The sequence below is a fragment of the Erpetoichthys calabaricus genome, chromosome 12 (assembly GCF_900747795.2).
Source record: "Erpetoichthys calabaricus chromosome 12, fErpCal1.3, whole genome shotgun sequence".
Taxonomy (NCBI): domain Eukaryota; kingdom Metazoa; phylum Chordata; class Cladistia; order Polypteriformes; family Polypteridae; genus Erpetoichthys; species Erpetoichthys calabaricus.
The window spans coordinates 7,862,523-7,879,884 of record NC_041405.2 but is presented as its reverse complement, the minus strand read 5'-3'; the positions used below and the strand labels follow the sequence as shown (position 1 = coordinate 7,879,884).

Below are 17,362 nucleotides of genomic sequence, written 5' to 3'. Positions count from 1 at the left end.
TTCTTAACAAATACAAAAATCTCATTAACTATACATTTTACAGACCCATGTCTTTTTAAACACTGACACTAAGGTCTTGAAATGTTTTACCAACAGAGATACACCAGGGTAATACCATGGAACATTTTTTTTAAAAACTCACTTTAATTTGCCTTTTTCACAGCGGCATTTTAGCTGCAATTCTAATAGATTATATTTGCATCGAAATATCATTTATTTCTTGGATTTTAAATCATTGCTAACTTCTATTAATTCCTGTTTTCTTTTCCGGTTTTCTGCGGTGGTGGGTTTTTGTTTTTTTAGCCACTTCCATCTGAACCAAGCACTCTGCAAACGCCTGTGGTGTTGGAAGGATTGTAGATACCCACCTGTCAATGGGACCCAGAGCATTGAATCTTCTAGGTCAAAGCTTTAAAACAATCAGGAGCTACTTAAGCACATTTACGTTTGGAAGACTGCCCAGTGACAACTCGGTGGCGTAGTTGCCAGATTTTGCAGTTCTGAAGACACATGGGCTATTCTTAAATCTGTTTTATGTAGTTTGGGTGTGACTTTTAATTTTGAGCGCTTTTCCTTGAAATTATACACGATTTGTAAAGACTAAACAAGTCTAATTGAATTTCCATGCCCTTATAGCCTATGAAATCACCTCTTTTTACATCTACATTTATTTGCTTAGCAGACACTTTTATCCAGAGCAACTTACAAAGGAGGCAAACATAATTGAGTAACATTAGGTGAGGGCCTGTTTGTTCAGCAAGTATAGTAGGACAGGTAACAAAAGCTGATTGCCACAGTGTACCAGTAGAAAATAAGATGTGAATTCTGCAAATCTTTTCATTTTAATCAACTCCCCCACAAGTAGGAACACCCCCTATATGATTTGATGTTTGTGATGACTAGTTGTAGATCACCTGAATCACTGAAGATATAATTCTGTACTTCTAATACTCATGGGTGCATGCCAAGACTGCACATAATTTGAGGGTCATTATTATGTACAAAGTACAGTGACATTCATGTGAAGATCAACATACAACACGTCAATTATGGCAAACAGTAGCTCAGTGATATTCTTTGGCTAACAAATAAGAGACTTATGCTCTGTTTGATTTATTCTCTTTCTTCTTTGCCTCTGATCAGAACCTTTTAGCTTTGGCTGAAAGAGGTGTTGGTGCGGACAGCAAGGGATGTGGTCTCTGTGGAACCCAATGCCCCCGTGCAATGTTGGGAACACTGTACTGTAAATGTGCCACTGTCCTCCAAATGACATATACATTTAAGGTCCTGACTCTCTGTGGTCATTAAAGATCCCTGGGCATCCTTCATAAAGAGTAGAGGGTATCCTGATGTCCTGGATAAACTGCCCTCCATGGCCTGGTCATTCTGGCCCCCTAATTATCATCTGTCTCTGATTGGCTATCTCTCTCACTACTTCACCACCTGATAGGTAAGGTGTTGGTGTCCATACTGGCGCTGTAATGGTTACTGTTGCATCATCCTGGTGGGTGTTACACATTAGTGGTGCTTGAAATGGTTCCCCTCTGTCTAAGCACTTTGAGTAGTGACAAAAGTACTATTGAAATGAAATTATAATTATTATTATTATTATTATTATTATTAGCAGCATTGAAATGACTTTTGCTTGACTAAGCAGACAATGTCAGTACAATAAAAAACAATGAGCATGATTCTCACAATAATCCAAATTTTATTACTAACATTAGTATTATTCAAATGCAAAAATGTATGCAGGGTGAAAAGTTAAAAAACAAGACACCTAAAAGGGCTCAGTGGAAGAAAACCAAAGAAATGTAGACCATTAAAAAGAAGGTGGTCACCTCCCAGTACAGCCCAGTAATGTCTAGTCAGTTCATCTAATTTTTCTCATTTATGTACAAATGAGGGCCAAAATCTTTTCTCTTTCATCACTGCTGACCACAGATGGGTATTAATGTGTGTCATGCCAGCTGCTTCTTTGTAATTCTTCGATTTCTCGGCTGTTCTTTTGCTGTACTGCTAGTAACCTAACTTGCTGGAGCTTATTAAGTTTAAAATGCCTGATGTTTCATTTTGATTGTTAATACGATTCAGACTCTTTTACAAAAAAATTTAAAAACTGTAGATGACGTCCATACTCCTGCTAATTCTGGAACTTGTTAAAAGGCAAAGGTGACTAAAGATTCACTCGCAGTGTTGTAATGGCTTCTTACAAACCCAAGGAAGTTCTGTGCTGCAGTCCTTAGTTTGAACAGATTGCTTGCCCACGTAGGCACAGTTTCCACTCTCTTCTCGAACTTGGGTCTTCCTGGGTAGAAACACAAAAAAATGAAAGTCAGCATGACCTGAAGTATGGCTACAGGTACCACAATACCAAACTGGCCCAAGACAAACAGAATGGCAAACTGGGAATGACATTCGTCTGTTGTCCCAGTCCATAGAAATAACCATCAAGTGTCCCCAGAATAAAGCAGGGAAACATCACACCTAGTGTACATGTGAGTCAAAAAGACATCCTACCTTGATGGAAGTCGTGAAGTGAGAGATGGTCTAAAGCTAGAAAAGATCAATTGATTTAAAATGTCATCTGTTCACAGTCTGAACAGTTTGAAATGTTCTGTGGGACTTCTGTTCTGTTAGGCTGCTCTATAAAGGTGTGTGTGTGTGTGTGTGTGTGTTGGCTAACTGGTAGTCCGTTTTCTATGAAGAACACAATAAATAAGGCCCCCTTACATCCACATTATCTGTCACATTAATAAACACTGGTCCTGTAGCAGGATCATTCTCTTTCAACAAGTTATGATATCCACAGCATAACACTATCAATAGGAGATGCTAGATCTTTGTAGAGCAGAATGACAAACAAGCACTCATTTTTACAAGACCAGTTTAGAGACACCAATCTAACCTGCAGAACAACTTAGTAACGCCAAATGAAGGCTCCCCAGCACTGAGGATGAGAGAGGTTGTGCTACTGCCACATAAATATCGTAGTTTGTATTGCTGTTTAAGATCTGCTCATCACACTTGAAGCACAATGCGCCTTCCAGTCTCGTTTAAAGTGAATAATCATTAGTGGAAGTGTGAGGGTGATTGTGAAGTAGCAGACTGCAGGTGGATCAGTAGGGGTATTGAGGATGGAAATGCTTTTAAGTGCAGTGAGAGGTCAGTTAGTGAAAATATCAAGTGGTGAAAGAGTAGGATCTAAGGTGTAGGCGAGCAATCTGAGATAAAAGAAGTGAGTCTGCTGAGATCAGGGGGATGAAATAAAATCAGCAAAATAAGAAGGAAAGAGAAGAAGATTCTTTTAAGTGAGTCTGAGAGTTTTCAACAGACCTTAAGTTGGGTGAGCAGGAGAGGGATTGGGGTGAGGCAGCAAGAGTCCGAAGGGGATAACATCAAGGAGGTTGTGAGATGGGATGTGAAAAGGCCAACTGGGAAAATGACGGGCAGGATGTGAGGCAGGCCTGGCCATCGAGAGCTGGTGACGGTGGTGAACGGATGTTCAGAATACTCTTATTGGTACTTCATGACAAGGTGTGTGTGTGTTAAAGGCATGTGAATTTAAGCATTGTAGGTAATACACTGGAAGATAATGGTGTACAAAACTATAAGATATCCACCCATCCATTATTCAACCCGCTATATATATTTTTGAAAATTTGTGAGTGTAATTTGGTGAGGGAGTGTTGTTTATGTATATAACAGAGTATCAATACACTTTTTTCCTTTTGTTATTGTGCTTTATAACTTTTTCATTTTGTCTTCTTGTTATATTATTTAGAGCATTAGATGGGAAAAACCTGACTACATATAAATGGTTCCTGGATCCAGCACAGAACAGCAGCCTCAGTTTTAGATCCAGATAAGTGTGTAGTGTCTCTATTTAGATGTTTGGTAGATTTGTTATAAAGTCACCTACCAGCTGAGATTGAAAAGCTGCTGATTACTCCAAGTCCAGCCCTCTTCATGGTTTCTCTTGAGTCCAATCCAGAAAGTCCAATAAGATCTGCAGTAGTCAAAGAGAAAATCCTGCAAGGAGAAAATAAAAAGAAAGGAGGCTGTCAGTAGCGAGATGTGGCCTGTGCTCTGGAGAACATGGACGACAGGTGAGAGAAGGAGAGAGAAGTGCTTCGCCTACCCAGCATCACAACTTGCAGGCATTTTGAGGAGGGTCCTGTGACTCTGGACCAAGTTTTAGTTCAAGTGTGAAGGTGTGATAAGCAGAGCACACAGCATAGTAAGTGTGTTGTTTCCTTCACAGTTTGAAGTTTTAAAGTCGTTTGAAGACTAAAGAAAGCTTGATGTTTTGTTATGAGCATGGTACAAAGAAAGAGAAGAAAGAAATAAAGAAAGAAATACCTAGAGATGGAAAAATAAAAGCAGCAAGTAAGCCTATTGTCTGGGAACAGGCAGGGTATGCAAACAGAAGTCAATAAAGCAGACACCAAGCCATAATAAGGAGCAAATATTAGTGATCTAAAACTAATGGCCAACGTTTGATGAATGAAGATAACACATAAAGCATTCAAACTCGATATTTCCCTTCAGGTACTGGAAATAGGAACAATAGTCTTAACTTACCCTTTGACATTAGTAATGGCAAATTACTGAAAAATGCAGCACACTTTCACGTCAGCCGCCATGACTTACCAACTCCTCCTCATCCTCTGCTGAAGCCAGCTGACTTCCATGAGAGCCACACTGCCAGTTGCTTCTCTCCCATGTTGTTTTATTCACAGAGAAGTAGTAGCAGTTCTTTCTGCGTTTAATCCACAGATCTGGGCAGCATTTGTGGGGTTTTTCTGCAACTGAAGAAAGAGGAGAACGTTGTGTGTCACCAACAACGGTAGACAGATCAGCCTGTGCCACCGAGAGGTGTATTAGACCTCCTAACAAAAGGATGGCACTCTTACATCGAAGACCGTGTTAAATTCACCCTGCTGGTGGGTGCAGTCAGTTTGATTTTATTACTGCAAATGACTTGTCATTGATTAGAAATTTGCTTGGGCAGCACCCATTTTTTGGCCAACTCTCCTTTACGTCAACTGGTTAAGACAGATAAGACTCTGTACTCTGAATCCAGTGGTCCAAGTTTACATCCAGCAACTCCATGTGAGGACACTCAACTGAGCAGGGTGGCGTCTGAGCAAATTTCTTTCCAGTGACAGGATTGATTAGATAAAAGACTTCCTACAAATCCTGGGTCTTGGCCTTCTAAATCCTTTAAAAGACATCATCAGATCTTAAGTGACAAGTTATTTCTCAGTGGGGATACACAGGATTCAATTCATGATAAATTATTAATGTTTACATACAGAATGTATGCATGAAGGCCAGCGCGAGACAATGACTGCAACCATTCTTTTCTGCCAGAGAAATATGAAGGGCTTACCTGATTCAGTTTGCTGTGTGTGATCTCCTTCATAAACTGTAAAAATAAAAATGAAAGAATGAAAGTTGGGGTTGTTGAAGAGCCGTTCATAATTACATTAAGTTTACAAACACACTTCTGCACTGCATCACAAACAAGTACTCGGTAAGCACTAATGATAGAAGAAATATGAATTTCTATATGGATCCTCAAGGGTGCGTTTTCAGTTGTAACTTTAGGTGGGTAGTTACTCTTCCAGGATTTTTGCAGAGTCTGTTTTACCAGAAAGGCGTCCACTGTTTTCCACTCCACTCTGCATTCCGTGAGCGGACACAATACTGGTAAGGTCTTTCTGACAAACTAGAGTCTTTCTGCCTGGTGTTTGGTATTTTCAAGTCAAAGTTATTTCTTCAGTGTCATTGCATATATTAATTTGCCACATACAATTGTGTTCTAAAATGAAGTTATTTTTACAAATTTGAAAAATACTTTGTCTGTTCTAGCATTATACAATGGAGCTCTATGGAAGCCTGTATCCATACCTGATTAAAAAAATACAAAACAAAACTTAAAACTCAACTAAAACATCAACTTTGAAGTGAAGTTTTCAATTTAATAAAGCACACCTTCTGTGTTTATTTGGCATTCTTGTGAGAATGGAAGGAAACTAGAAATAATAATTTTACTGCAGATTATTGATCCTATTTTCTTGTGGTAGGGTGTTGTGTTTTTACACGTAAACCAACAGTATAATAGTAAGTTAATAAAGAAAGACACAAATACGGCAATTACCAAACTTCCACCATTTTATGTATAGAAACAAGTTCCGGCTGTAACGTGCACCTTAATACCAGGGTGCAGGCACATAACACATTCAATGCAATAATTTGAAACATTAAATAGAACTTATATTTAGTATTAAATTTTTACATATACATAACATTTCCTCCCACCCAGCTTGGATGTATAACAGTATTTTTTTTTTTTATATATATCATATCTACAAAACACTTGGCATGGATACAAAACATGAATATAAAGACAGCTAAAGCATACTATATAAAAGTGCACCATTTACTACGGTGTACTGAAACATTTATATATGGCGAAATGCAGCTTACCAAAGCTAACAGACTCCTAAGTACTTTGTACATTAATATTGACTACAAGTTCAACCTTTCAGGAGGTTTATGAATCCTCTCAGGATAGCGTCTTTCTTGTGTAGGTGGAGCAGACATTTGAGATGAGGTTGATTCAGCAGATTCTTGAGGCTGAGATTCACCAGCAGCAAGGGATGAATCAGGTGTCAAGAAGGTAAACTCATTTGAGTTCTGAGGAATGATCAGCTCCTCAGCCTCGTCTTGTGATGTGTCTTCCTGAGCTTGTGCATCTAGAAGCTGGTCGATATATCTGCGCCAGACTGTATCATGCCCCACCTGCACTGTGTATGTCAGTGGACCAGTCTTTGACACAATCTTACCAGGTTGCCATTTCTGATTTGAGTGTCGGTAGTCTCTAGCAAGCACTTTATGTCCAACCTCAAATATTCTAAGCTTGCGTTGTTTTTGGTCTTGGAAGCACTGCTTCTTTTGCACATGTATACGCAAATCAGGTTTTAGCAGATCTAAGCGTGATCTCAAGCTTCTTCCCAGGAAAAGCATTGCTGGAGTCTGACCTGTGGTTGAGTGAGCTGTGTTTCGATAGGCTAGAAGGAAGCCTGCAATTTTCACATGTAGCGACTCTTTTTCCTTTTCCATGGCTTTCATAGATAGTTTGAAGGACTGAATAAAACGTTCAGCTAGACCATTTGTTGCAGGATGGTAAGGAACAGAGGTGATGTGCTTAATGCCATTCTTTTTTACAAATGCCTGGAACTCAGCAGATGTAAACTGAGTGCCATTGTCACTGACTAGTTGTTCTGGAAGTCCAGTACGTGCAAATAAGGTGTGGAGTATATCTACCGTTTTAGATGATGTTGCCTTTTTTTACTGCAAAAATTTCAGGCCATTTTGAATGTGCATCAACCACAATGAGAAACATTCGATTATGGAAAGGTCCTGCATAGTCAATGTGAAGTCGTTGCCAGACAGAGCTTGGCCATTCCCAGGTATGAAGGGGAGCGCTTTGGGGCTGTCGCCGAGTCTGTTGGCATCCTGTGCATTACTTGGCCAGATTCTCTATTTGAAGGTCAATTCCAGGCCACCATATGTAGCTTCGGGCTAAGCTTTTCATCTTTACAACACCTAAATGACCTTCATGAAGTGCCTCAAGTATTTTTGTACGAAGTTTGGGTGGTACAATCACTCTTGTGCCCCACATAATGCATCCTTGACACACTGATAACTGGTCACGTCGATTTGAGTACTCAGGGAGATCAGCATCACTTCTAGAAGGCCAACCTTTTATTATCAAGTCAAATAATTTGGCCATAGTGGGATCTCGACTTGTCTCTTTCTGAATTTGAGCACTTGTAATGGGTAAGGGCTCCAGTTGTGTTAGATGAAAAATTTCAGCTGGATCGGAAAGGTTTTGAGTTCCCTTAAACTCACAAGGTAGACGGGAAAGTCCATCTGCATTTGCATGTTGTTTTGTGCCTCTGAATTCAATTTGGTAGTCATGGCCGCCTAAAAACAAAGACCATCGTTGTAAGCGTGCTGCAGCCATGGTTGGAACACACTTATGAGGACTGAAAATAGCAACTAAGGGCTGATGATCAGTAACTAATGTGAAATGTTTACCATATAGGTATTGATTAAATTTCTTTACCGCCCACACTAGGCTTAGACCTTCCCTGTCTATCTGTGCATAATTCTTTTCAGCAGGACTTAGAGACCTTGATGCAAAAGCAATTGGTCGTTCTGTGCCATCAAGCATCTTGTGAGAAAGAACATCACCAATGCCATACGGTGATGCATCGCAAGCCAGGCGCAATGGCAACTTTGGATTAAAATGTGTCAGCACTTCATCAGATGTAATCAGCTGTTTGGCAGTATTAAACGCTTGTTCACAATCTTGTGACCATTCCCATTTATTTCCTTTTTGTAACAAACAGTTTAGTGGATGCAACACTGTTGAAAGATTTGGCAAAAATCGATGGTAGTAATTTACAAGGCCCAAGAAAGAACGTAACTGGGTCACATTTTCAGGCTGAGGTGCCTTCAGGACAGCATCAATCTTGTCTGGGGATTTATGGAGGCCATTCTTATCAATAATATGTCCACAGTATTCTAAAGAGTCCCTAAAGAATTGGCATTTACTTTTATTTGCTTTCAGTCCAAATTCTGACAGCCTAGTAAGGACTGCTTCAAGGTTTGTCAGATGTGCACTATTATCTGTACCAGTTACAATTATGTCATCTAAGTAACACTGAGTACCAGGGATGCCCTGTAGCACCTGATCCATTGCTCTCTGCCACATAGCAGGAGCAGACGAAACTCCAAAAACCAGTCTGTTATAACGGAAGAGTCCCTTGTGAGTATTAATAGTGAGGTACTTTTTAGATGACTCCTCTAATTCCATCTGTAAATATGCTTGGGACAAATCTATCTTTGAAAAGTTCTCGCCACCAGCAAGTGAGGCAAAGATATCCTCTATGCGTGGTAGAGGATATTGGTCGACATGTAGTACAGGATTTAATGTGACTTTAAAGTCACCACAGATGCGTACAGCACCATTTTTCTTGATCACGGGCACGATGGGCGTTGCCCACTCAGACCAATTGACTTTGGAGAGGACACCCTGTCCTTCTAAACGCTTGAGCTCTGCCTCAACCTTAGGGCGAATAGCATATGGTACAGGGCGAGCCTTATGGAACTTTGGCTGTGCATCCTCTTCCACTGCAATGTGTGCCTTGATATGTTTGAGAGTCCCAATTCCCTCTTGGAACACCTGTGCATAGTGAACTAATAGTGAATTCAGCTTTTCTTGCTTAGGAAATATGCTCAGTCCTGAGGTGAAATGCATTTCTTTTATGGACTGCCAGTTAAGCTGGATACTTTTTAGCCATTCACGTCCAAATAAGGGAACACCTCCTCTTGATAGCACATATAAATCCAGCAGATGTCTCTGGCTTTCATACACAACTGTCACCTTAAGCTTACCAATGGGAGCAATCTTTTCACCTGTGTATGTTTTTAGTATTACTGAAGTGCCTTTCAGTTTCACATTTGGAAATTTTTTTTTTATAATCTTTTTCTGAAATAATTGACAGGGCTGATCCGGTGTCTAACTCCATTTTTAATGTCACTCCTTCCACTTTGGGTGCCACCCATATTATTCTGCGGTCAGTGTGTTTAATAGAATGGAGCTCTAGACAAGACAGATGTTCAGTTTCAGAGTCACTGGAGTTGGTTTTATCAATTTCATGTACCTTTTTGCTTTTATTACCCATTTTATGTGACTTCCCTTTATTTTCGTTCATTCTGCACATTTTCTGGATGTGCCCTTTTTTATTACACTGTCTGCACTCTTTATCTTTAAACCAACATTCAGTCGGAACGTGCGATTTTTTTCCACATCTAAAGCAGGATGGCATTTTCTCAGCGTGCTTTGCTACAACCTTATTGAGGCTGCACTGTGAAATCACTTTTCTCTTAAATTCTAAGGCGTCTTTTTCCGCCGTTTCCATTGAAATCGCTATTTCCTGTGCGCGCTGTAATGTTAAATCTCTTTCTGTGAGGAGCCGTTTCTGTATGCTCTCGTTGTGAAGCCCGCACACGAGTCGATCTCTTAGCGTGTCGGACAAGCCCTCGCGAAAATGACAGTGCTCTGTAAGCCACCTTAGCTCAGCAATATAGTCCGCAATTGACTCGTGTTCCTGCTGGTCCCGTTTATGAAAGCGAAACCGCTCGGCAATAATCATCGGCTTTGGGTTCAAATGTGCTTGCAATACATCCACAATATCTTTAAATGATTTTTCTGCGGGTTTCAACGGTGCCACTAGACTGCGCAACAGATTATAAGTTTTCGGACCCATTACACTTAAAAGCACAGCCACCTTTCTCTCATTCCCGATATCGTTTGCGAGGCAGTACTGCTCAAGTCTCTCAATGTAAGTAGCCCATTCCTCCTCGGTGCTGTCAAAAGCAGCCATTTGTCCTACACAGCCATACATCTTGTTTCAAATTCTTAAGATTTTCTTTACTCACTTCTGTGTTTTATCCGTCTCTCTTCTGGCAGGCCCAGGGTGCGCTCTTCAGTATGCCACGAAGCACATAGAAAACATGGAAATTCACTCAACGCAAAGCAGAGAAGCTCAGTTGGTTTTGAACAGTCAGCATGCGGCAGGGTTATTTATTTTCTCGTCGCCAATTCTGTTGTGTTGTTTATCAGGTGTAAACCAACAGTATAATAGTAAGTTAATAAAGAAAGACACAAATACGGCAATTACCAAACTTCCACCATTTTATGTATAGAAACAAGTTCCGGCTGTAACGTGCACCTTAATACCAGGGTGCAGGCACATAACACATTCAATGCAATAATTTGAAACATTAAATAGAACTTATATTTAGTATTAAATTTTTACATATACATAACATAGGGATACTTTACTTGTTCATTTGTGTGCTTGTAACAGCCGTGAAGTTACGACAACACAACAGTGAAATGCCCCCCGTTACAATCTGTGTGTTTATTTCTCGTAGGCCACAACGTGAGACGCAAAGAGTACGTTTGAGTTTCATTGTACTTTCTACATATAACAATAGATCTGAACTGAACTGATTACACACTGCATTGTATGTTTAATAAATCCTTAGATTGTTTGAAAGAGCCAGGCCACTTTTGCCATGTCGTGTGTTGTACATGCACGATCCAAAAAAGGCCGAGTATGTGACAGAGCAGATTGAAGCACACCAATTTTTTTTTTTTGTTTTTAATATACATAGCAATAAAAGAACTAAGCACAATGTTTTTGAGTGAGTTAATTCATTGACCCTGATGCAAATCAATCTGTAAATGCATGCAGAACATGGCACTGTGAGTCACAAATGACATCTGATTCTGCCAATGTTCAAACCTCTGGACCGAACTTACTAAACCTCAACCTGATTAAACTTAACATAAATTAACATTGCTAAATTGCCCCTTGTGTGTGTGTGTTTGCCCTGTGATGGACTGCTGCCCTTTCCTGAGATTGTTCCAGCCTTGTGCCCGATGCTTGCTGGCTTAGGCTCCAGCTGGAGCCTGGATAAGCAGGTTAGGAAGGCTGATATATGCATGGCCTTCAATTGAGGCAGTACACACAGATACGTCAATGGCGTGACACTTTCTTTCTCCTGTTCAAGCACTGGATGTACGCCTGTAATGTCTGATCAGCTTTTGTCACTTCATTGCCATTTTCAAATTCATTGCAAGCTTAATATCCCCTCACTGAAGCACATGCATGTTTATCAACCCAGCCGGAGTAGCCAGAATCTTCCCTATAGTGAAAAAATTTAAAGGAAGTGTGATTTTTTCCCCCCGTTATTATTGGTGAACTGTCTAAAGAGCAGAGTAAGGGTACCGCCAAGTAAGGCATACAAGGAAATTGCCGATGATATGAGGCTCACAGCCAGCATCTTTTAAAATGACAGAATCTCACAAAGGTTTGTTTTTTGTTTTTTTTCCTTCTTAAAACAAAATGGAAATGCAATACGTGTGTAATCTCCAAATGCAGATCAATAACATTTTTTAGCATTTTTGGACGAATTTAGTAAGTTTGGAGGCTTTTACTATCATGTGTAGATGTGGAGAGCTCCATTGTAAGCTACAAGAACAAAGTATTTTAAAAATTTATGTAAAAAAACAATACTTCACTTTAGAACATTATAATATGTGACAAATTAATATATACCATGATTATGAAGAAATAACTTTGACTTGAAAAATAATTTAATTTTTAAAATTTTTTTGTTTGCTTATTCTTGGTCTGAGTCTCAATGTATTACAGGAAGAAATGATTTTTAAAAGTTACAACAATACGTACCTTTGATGGCCAGAATTATGATTGTTATCCCGGATGCCACTAGGAAGCAAGCAGCCACACCACGAGTTATCCAGCATCTCCCTTTTTCTTCCTTAGCTGTTTGAAAACAGAAATCACATTACAAGCAGAGAAAACTGCAGATATTCAGAGGATCAGCAGAAGAAGATTTGTGTTATGAATGAAGTGGAGAAAGGCCTAACAAGGCAATTTTACACACAATGCTTCTCCATTGTTACTCCAGTGACCCTGTAGCATTACTGTGGTGGCAATTGACGTAACATACTGGATGTCCGACTTACTTAGATTTCTGAAACACACCTGCAAGTGCAGCACGAGCTGCTCCGTCATGCTTTTGTTTTTTTCTCTTCTATGGTGTTGACTTGAAGTTACTGTATCTCTCTGCTCATTAATAGAAATTCATCACAACAGGTGACTTTCAGCAATGCTAATTTGACAATTCACTAAACAGCAATAACCCCAACAGAGTCAAGCTGCGGACCTCCAGAGCTTCACTCCTTTGAGGAGGTTGTCGTTGTACTTTATACTTCAGCGATGTTATGTGATATGCCCAGTTACACTGTGGTTAGGGCTGTGGGAAGAGTTATCTGACACAAGTCAAGAAAACCATGTGACAAAAACGTGCAATCCAATTGGCTGTCCAGTGGAGCTCCTGAATCTCAGAGATATGTGAACCCTCTATGGCCTAAAATTGGTTCATTAATCACAGGCCTCACGCACTGTGCATGATCTGCGTATACAAAAGGGTGGCTTTAATGACAAAAAATAAACCGGATCAGGAGAAGTCCTAAGGTACTAAGTCTCTTTGCTTACAGCAGGTGTCCACACAAAGATACACCTGTACACGTGGAGTGCTGTAGAGCAGCTATATTAAGGCAAAATTACACAACAATACAACATCCTAACCCTTAATTGGTTTCAAAAGAAAACTAAGAGAAAAATGCTAGAATTACTAATCTGTTCTCAACTACAAATCACTGGGATGATATTGTTGTAAAAGGACAATCTACAATATAAGTGTGAGCTGATGAGGCAGAATGAAAATACTAACAATAGCAAATGTCATTACTGGTCAGAATTGGATTATAATTAAGTAACTGGAACAAAAACCCCCGCAGCTCCATAAGAAAGCAGACACGGTTACGGGACATTCTCTGGACCTGCTGGAAATAGTAGTGGAAGAGAGAATGGAGAGAAAACCTATAGCCATTATTCACAATGCTGCATATCTGCTCCATGGCACACTAGCACTGAGTGTGAAGGCACAAACAATGCAGGAGAAGTGGGCTCCTTCATATCTATGGCAGTGTGCCTTTAAAGTACCTCATCGGGACTGCCATCTTATCGTTAGCCAAGTCAAATATGGTTCTTCTTTTTTGTCAATCTTGTGGGTGTTTGAGAAGCACTGTAGGTGTTTATGATAACAACTCTATTTCTTGAGCTTCTATAAAAGCCATATTTTCCCTTGGTGCAAATAAAGTACACTCTATCTATCTATCTATCTATCTATCTATCTATCTATCTATCTATCTATCTATCTATCTATCTATCTGTCTGTCTGTCTGTCTGTCTGTCTGTCTGTCTGTCTGTCTGTCTGTCTGTCTGTCTGTCTGTCTGTCTGTCTTTCTTTCTTTCTTTCTTTCTTTCTTTCTTTCTTTCTTTCCAGCACCAGTTGCAAGGCAGAAAATAACCCAGGACGGGCTTCACTCCTTCACAGTAATTTAAAATTTTAATTATATTAACAGGTTTTTTTTTTTTTTAACATTGCTTTATTTTCACAGCCCCCCAGCCCACCCTCAGTAAGTGAGTTTATTAATTTTTACAAAGACTTATCAGTTTTGAGAATATGTAAATACATGGTGTATAAGATACAAGAGTGCTTTATCAATTTGATTAAGTTAAAACAGTAGAAACAGGAATAGTTTTCTGACATTAAAATTAGAATGCAACTGGTTTGAGAGATTTCACTTCTAAAATTTCAACAAACGTACAGTTTTTAAAAACCGCTATGCTGTGCTGGCAGAATTTTTATCTGCTACTAATTTGTCAGAAACTGCAACCTTGAACTGAATATTAAGTGCTAGTGGTTTGCAAAATGGATGGATGGATGTTAAATAAAGCAGAATTGCTAAATTAAAATAACATTAAATGGAGCACTAAGTCTAAATTAGCATCCTTTACTGAGGCGTAAATGCATTGCAATGAAATATTGAAGATAATGCAATAATCAGTGGGAAAAATGATCATTAAATATATTAAAACAATAATCTGTATTTGTACTTGACGTCGATGTTTCATGAATATTCCTTTATTTTTCTTTCCATATTAACATGGTGAAGTGGTGCACTACCCTTGAAGTACAAGACAGGGGGCATAAAGAAGGTGTGGAGCGCAGTGCTGGTAGACCACAGGAGGACAGCGAGCCTCAGCTAAAGAGACTTGAAAGGAGAAGGAGATCTGACCAGCCTGAATAAAAACCTGCATGACGACCATTACAGCTGCTACTGGGACCCTTTTTTATGTTTCTAAGAACAAATGTGTCTCTGAAGTTCACTTAAACAGCAGCCATGTCTACCTTTGTACAAGTTAAACAGAGCTAAGCAGAAATTCAGACTGCAGCCACAAATAGATTTTCATTTGAACTTCCTGTTAATTTCAGTCACACAAGCAGGTCCAAGCATTCAGATCTTCAGGTAGTCCGGCCGTCTGGGAGTGAGTGGCCACTGTGATGGAGTGGAGGTCCATCCCAGGGAGGGCTTGTAGCAGTTTTGGCTTAAGCCCCCTGTAATCCTGCACTGGATTAATGAGTTCAAATAATGGAGGGACAGGAAAACAGTGATCAAGGGTGAGTTTAATAAACTTTGATATCTCAATGGAATGGACATCACTGGAAAAGCTGTCTTGGGGTGGAAATTTTAAATACAGCGGGTCAGGAATACATAAGGCTGAACAAAAACAACAAAACTTTGTTATCCTATGAAGACATTTCTGTTTAAAACTTAATATTCTACGTAGCACTTCTACCCTGAGAAACGGAATTCAGTTCTCTTGTTCTTCATCACCTGGCACAAACCTCCTTTTAAGCCATTTATGTCTTTCTCCTTAGTAACCATTTTATTTTTCTGAGGTTTTGGGTTACTAGTAAAAAAATTGTTAAACATATATAAAATAATATTTTCTTATTTTAATTTTTATATACTGTACAGTCACAGTTTCTTATCTTATATTGAACACTTACTGTGTGTTTAAATATTTCAGTCACAATTTACAGCACCAAAACTATCATTATCACACTCTTGAGAAATAATAAACAGTAATGATAAAATTAGCAATATGTAGTCCTTTACAAATTGTTAATTGAAAAGAACCTTTAAAGTGTAAAAGATTATGTTGCATTATTCAGTATGAAAGCAATACAAAACAATACAATGGAAAATAAATTAAAATCGTAAGCATGGAACATTCATTTTATGAGCATTAAGTTCATGGTTGTCACAGCCATTCTTGTCTCGCATATTTTCCATCCCCCCCTTCCTTTTTCGTAGTTAACTATTCTATCTTTCTACTCAATAATTGACAAAAGAAGACTAATATGAGCCCCCACCTGAATGCTGCTGTCTGTTCGTAGTCTTTTGTCCACCTGGAAGATTTATGTCAGCGTACACCACATTTTGCTCCATGAAGGATCGTCAGTTGTGAGCACTCAGGACGTCTGAAAGAGCAAATGAGGAAGAAAGACAAGAACCAGGCACCTCGAAGTCCAGGAAATGTGCCTGGGTGTGCAGAATACAACCAACATCAGAGCTGCAATGCTTCTGACTTATCTGTGGATTTATAATATACTATGATGGATTCTAATATAACAAGCTTTTTTTTTTGTTGTTCTTGTTGCACACTTTAGTTTTTCAGCCCAGAGGCTTCAAATTTTGTAGAAAAGTCATCAGTCAGGTGTTTGGCATTTCATTTTCAGCCATACTTGCGTTTCATGGAGGGTGACGTGTTAAAGTAAGTGGTATAAAATACTACAGAGGAAATGGCACCGTCGGGGTGTGAAGATGGCGTGATGGTCAACACACTTTTCCGTCCACTAAGACATCGGCTTAATTCCCACCTACTACATTTACGTGAGCCATGTTGTCTTCAGAGTTATTTAATAAAATTTGGGGTGACAAGCATAATCTCTTACTATTACACCTGATTGAGTTATATTTTAGCCAGGGTCTCACCCTTACATCAAGAAAGTTTTTGTTCATACGAAAAAGTTTAACTAAAGATTGAATATAGTGGTATTCATTATTTTTTGCTTTTCTTCTTTTAGTCTTTTATTAATTGAATATTGAGTTGTTTGTTACTTCTACTACATTGCATGCATGTATTTGTTTATCAGGTGTTCAGCCCTGTCTCCTGTAGGTTGCACCTAAGAGGACCAGGACATGAAACGCAATCAAAACCAGAAGCAAGTTGAAACCTAGAAGACAAAACTTTCCACCAAAGTTAAAGGAAAAAGAGTAAAATCAGAAACTCAAGAGAGAAATTTCCACTACGCTTGATTGTGTTTATATCCAAATCCTTGTATTTAGGGCATCACATTGATGACTTAAGATGCGTCAAGGTCTAAAACTGTCCCTTGGCAACTGGGAGAAGTGTCAAAGTATCAAGAATTATAACATGGCAACCCCCATATATAAAACAAAATAACGTTACAGCACCGAAAAACAAATTATTGCGATGATCTAGAAACATAACTGCAAACATAACTGCATATAAATGTTACAGAGTAATAGAATTCCATATTCCCATGAATACTTTTGCTTAGAAAAATGTGTTTTAAGAGAAAAAAAGAGTAACCCCCCACTTCCTCAGGAAGCCTAACCCCCAAACTGTAGTTGCAGGCTTACGGCCTACGAAGGCTCAAAAATGGGTCCATGAATTTAAAAAGGATTCACAAAAAAAGAGGGAAAACTGTAAAATCTTAGAACCAGAAAAACAAAGTTCATGTAATA

General features: G+C 39.1%; 1 protein-coding gene across 3 annotated transcripts in view; it reads right to left on the bottom strand.

Moving 5' to 3' along the window:
• LOC114643076 (NKG2-A/NKG2-B type II integral membrane protein-like) overlaps positions 1-16,125 on the bottom strand; it is a 63,247-nt gene extending 47,122 nt beyond the window's left edge. Inside the window, exons 1-3 of one of the 3 annotated variants that reach the window (XM_051934727.1) lie at positions 15,964-16,125; positions 12,342-12,437; positions 5,396-5,431 (exon numbers count right to left, since the gene is read on the bottom strand). In XM_051934727.1, coding sequence (XP_051790687.1) covers positions 5,396-5,431; positions 12,342-12,437; positions 15,964-16,039 — 208 coding nt within the window. In that variant the 5' untranslated portion in view covers positions 16,040-16,125. The remainder of the gene's footprint in view (positions 1-5,395; positions 5,432-12,341; positions 12,438-15,963) is intronic. The other 2 variants (XM_051934729.1, XM_051934728.1) reach the window with 2 other exon arrangements.
• Between the last annotated feature and the right edge of the window lie 1,237 nt (positions 16,126-17,362).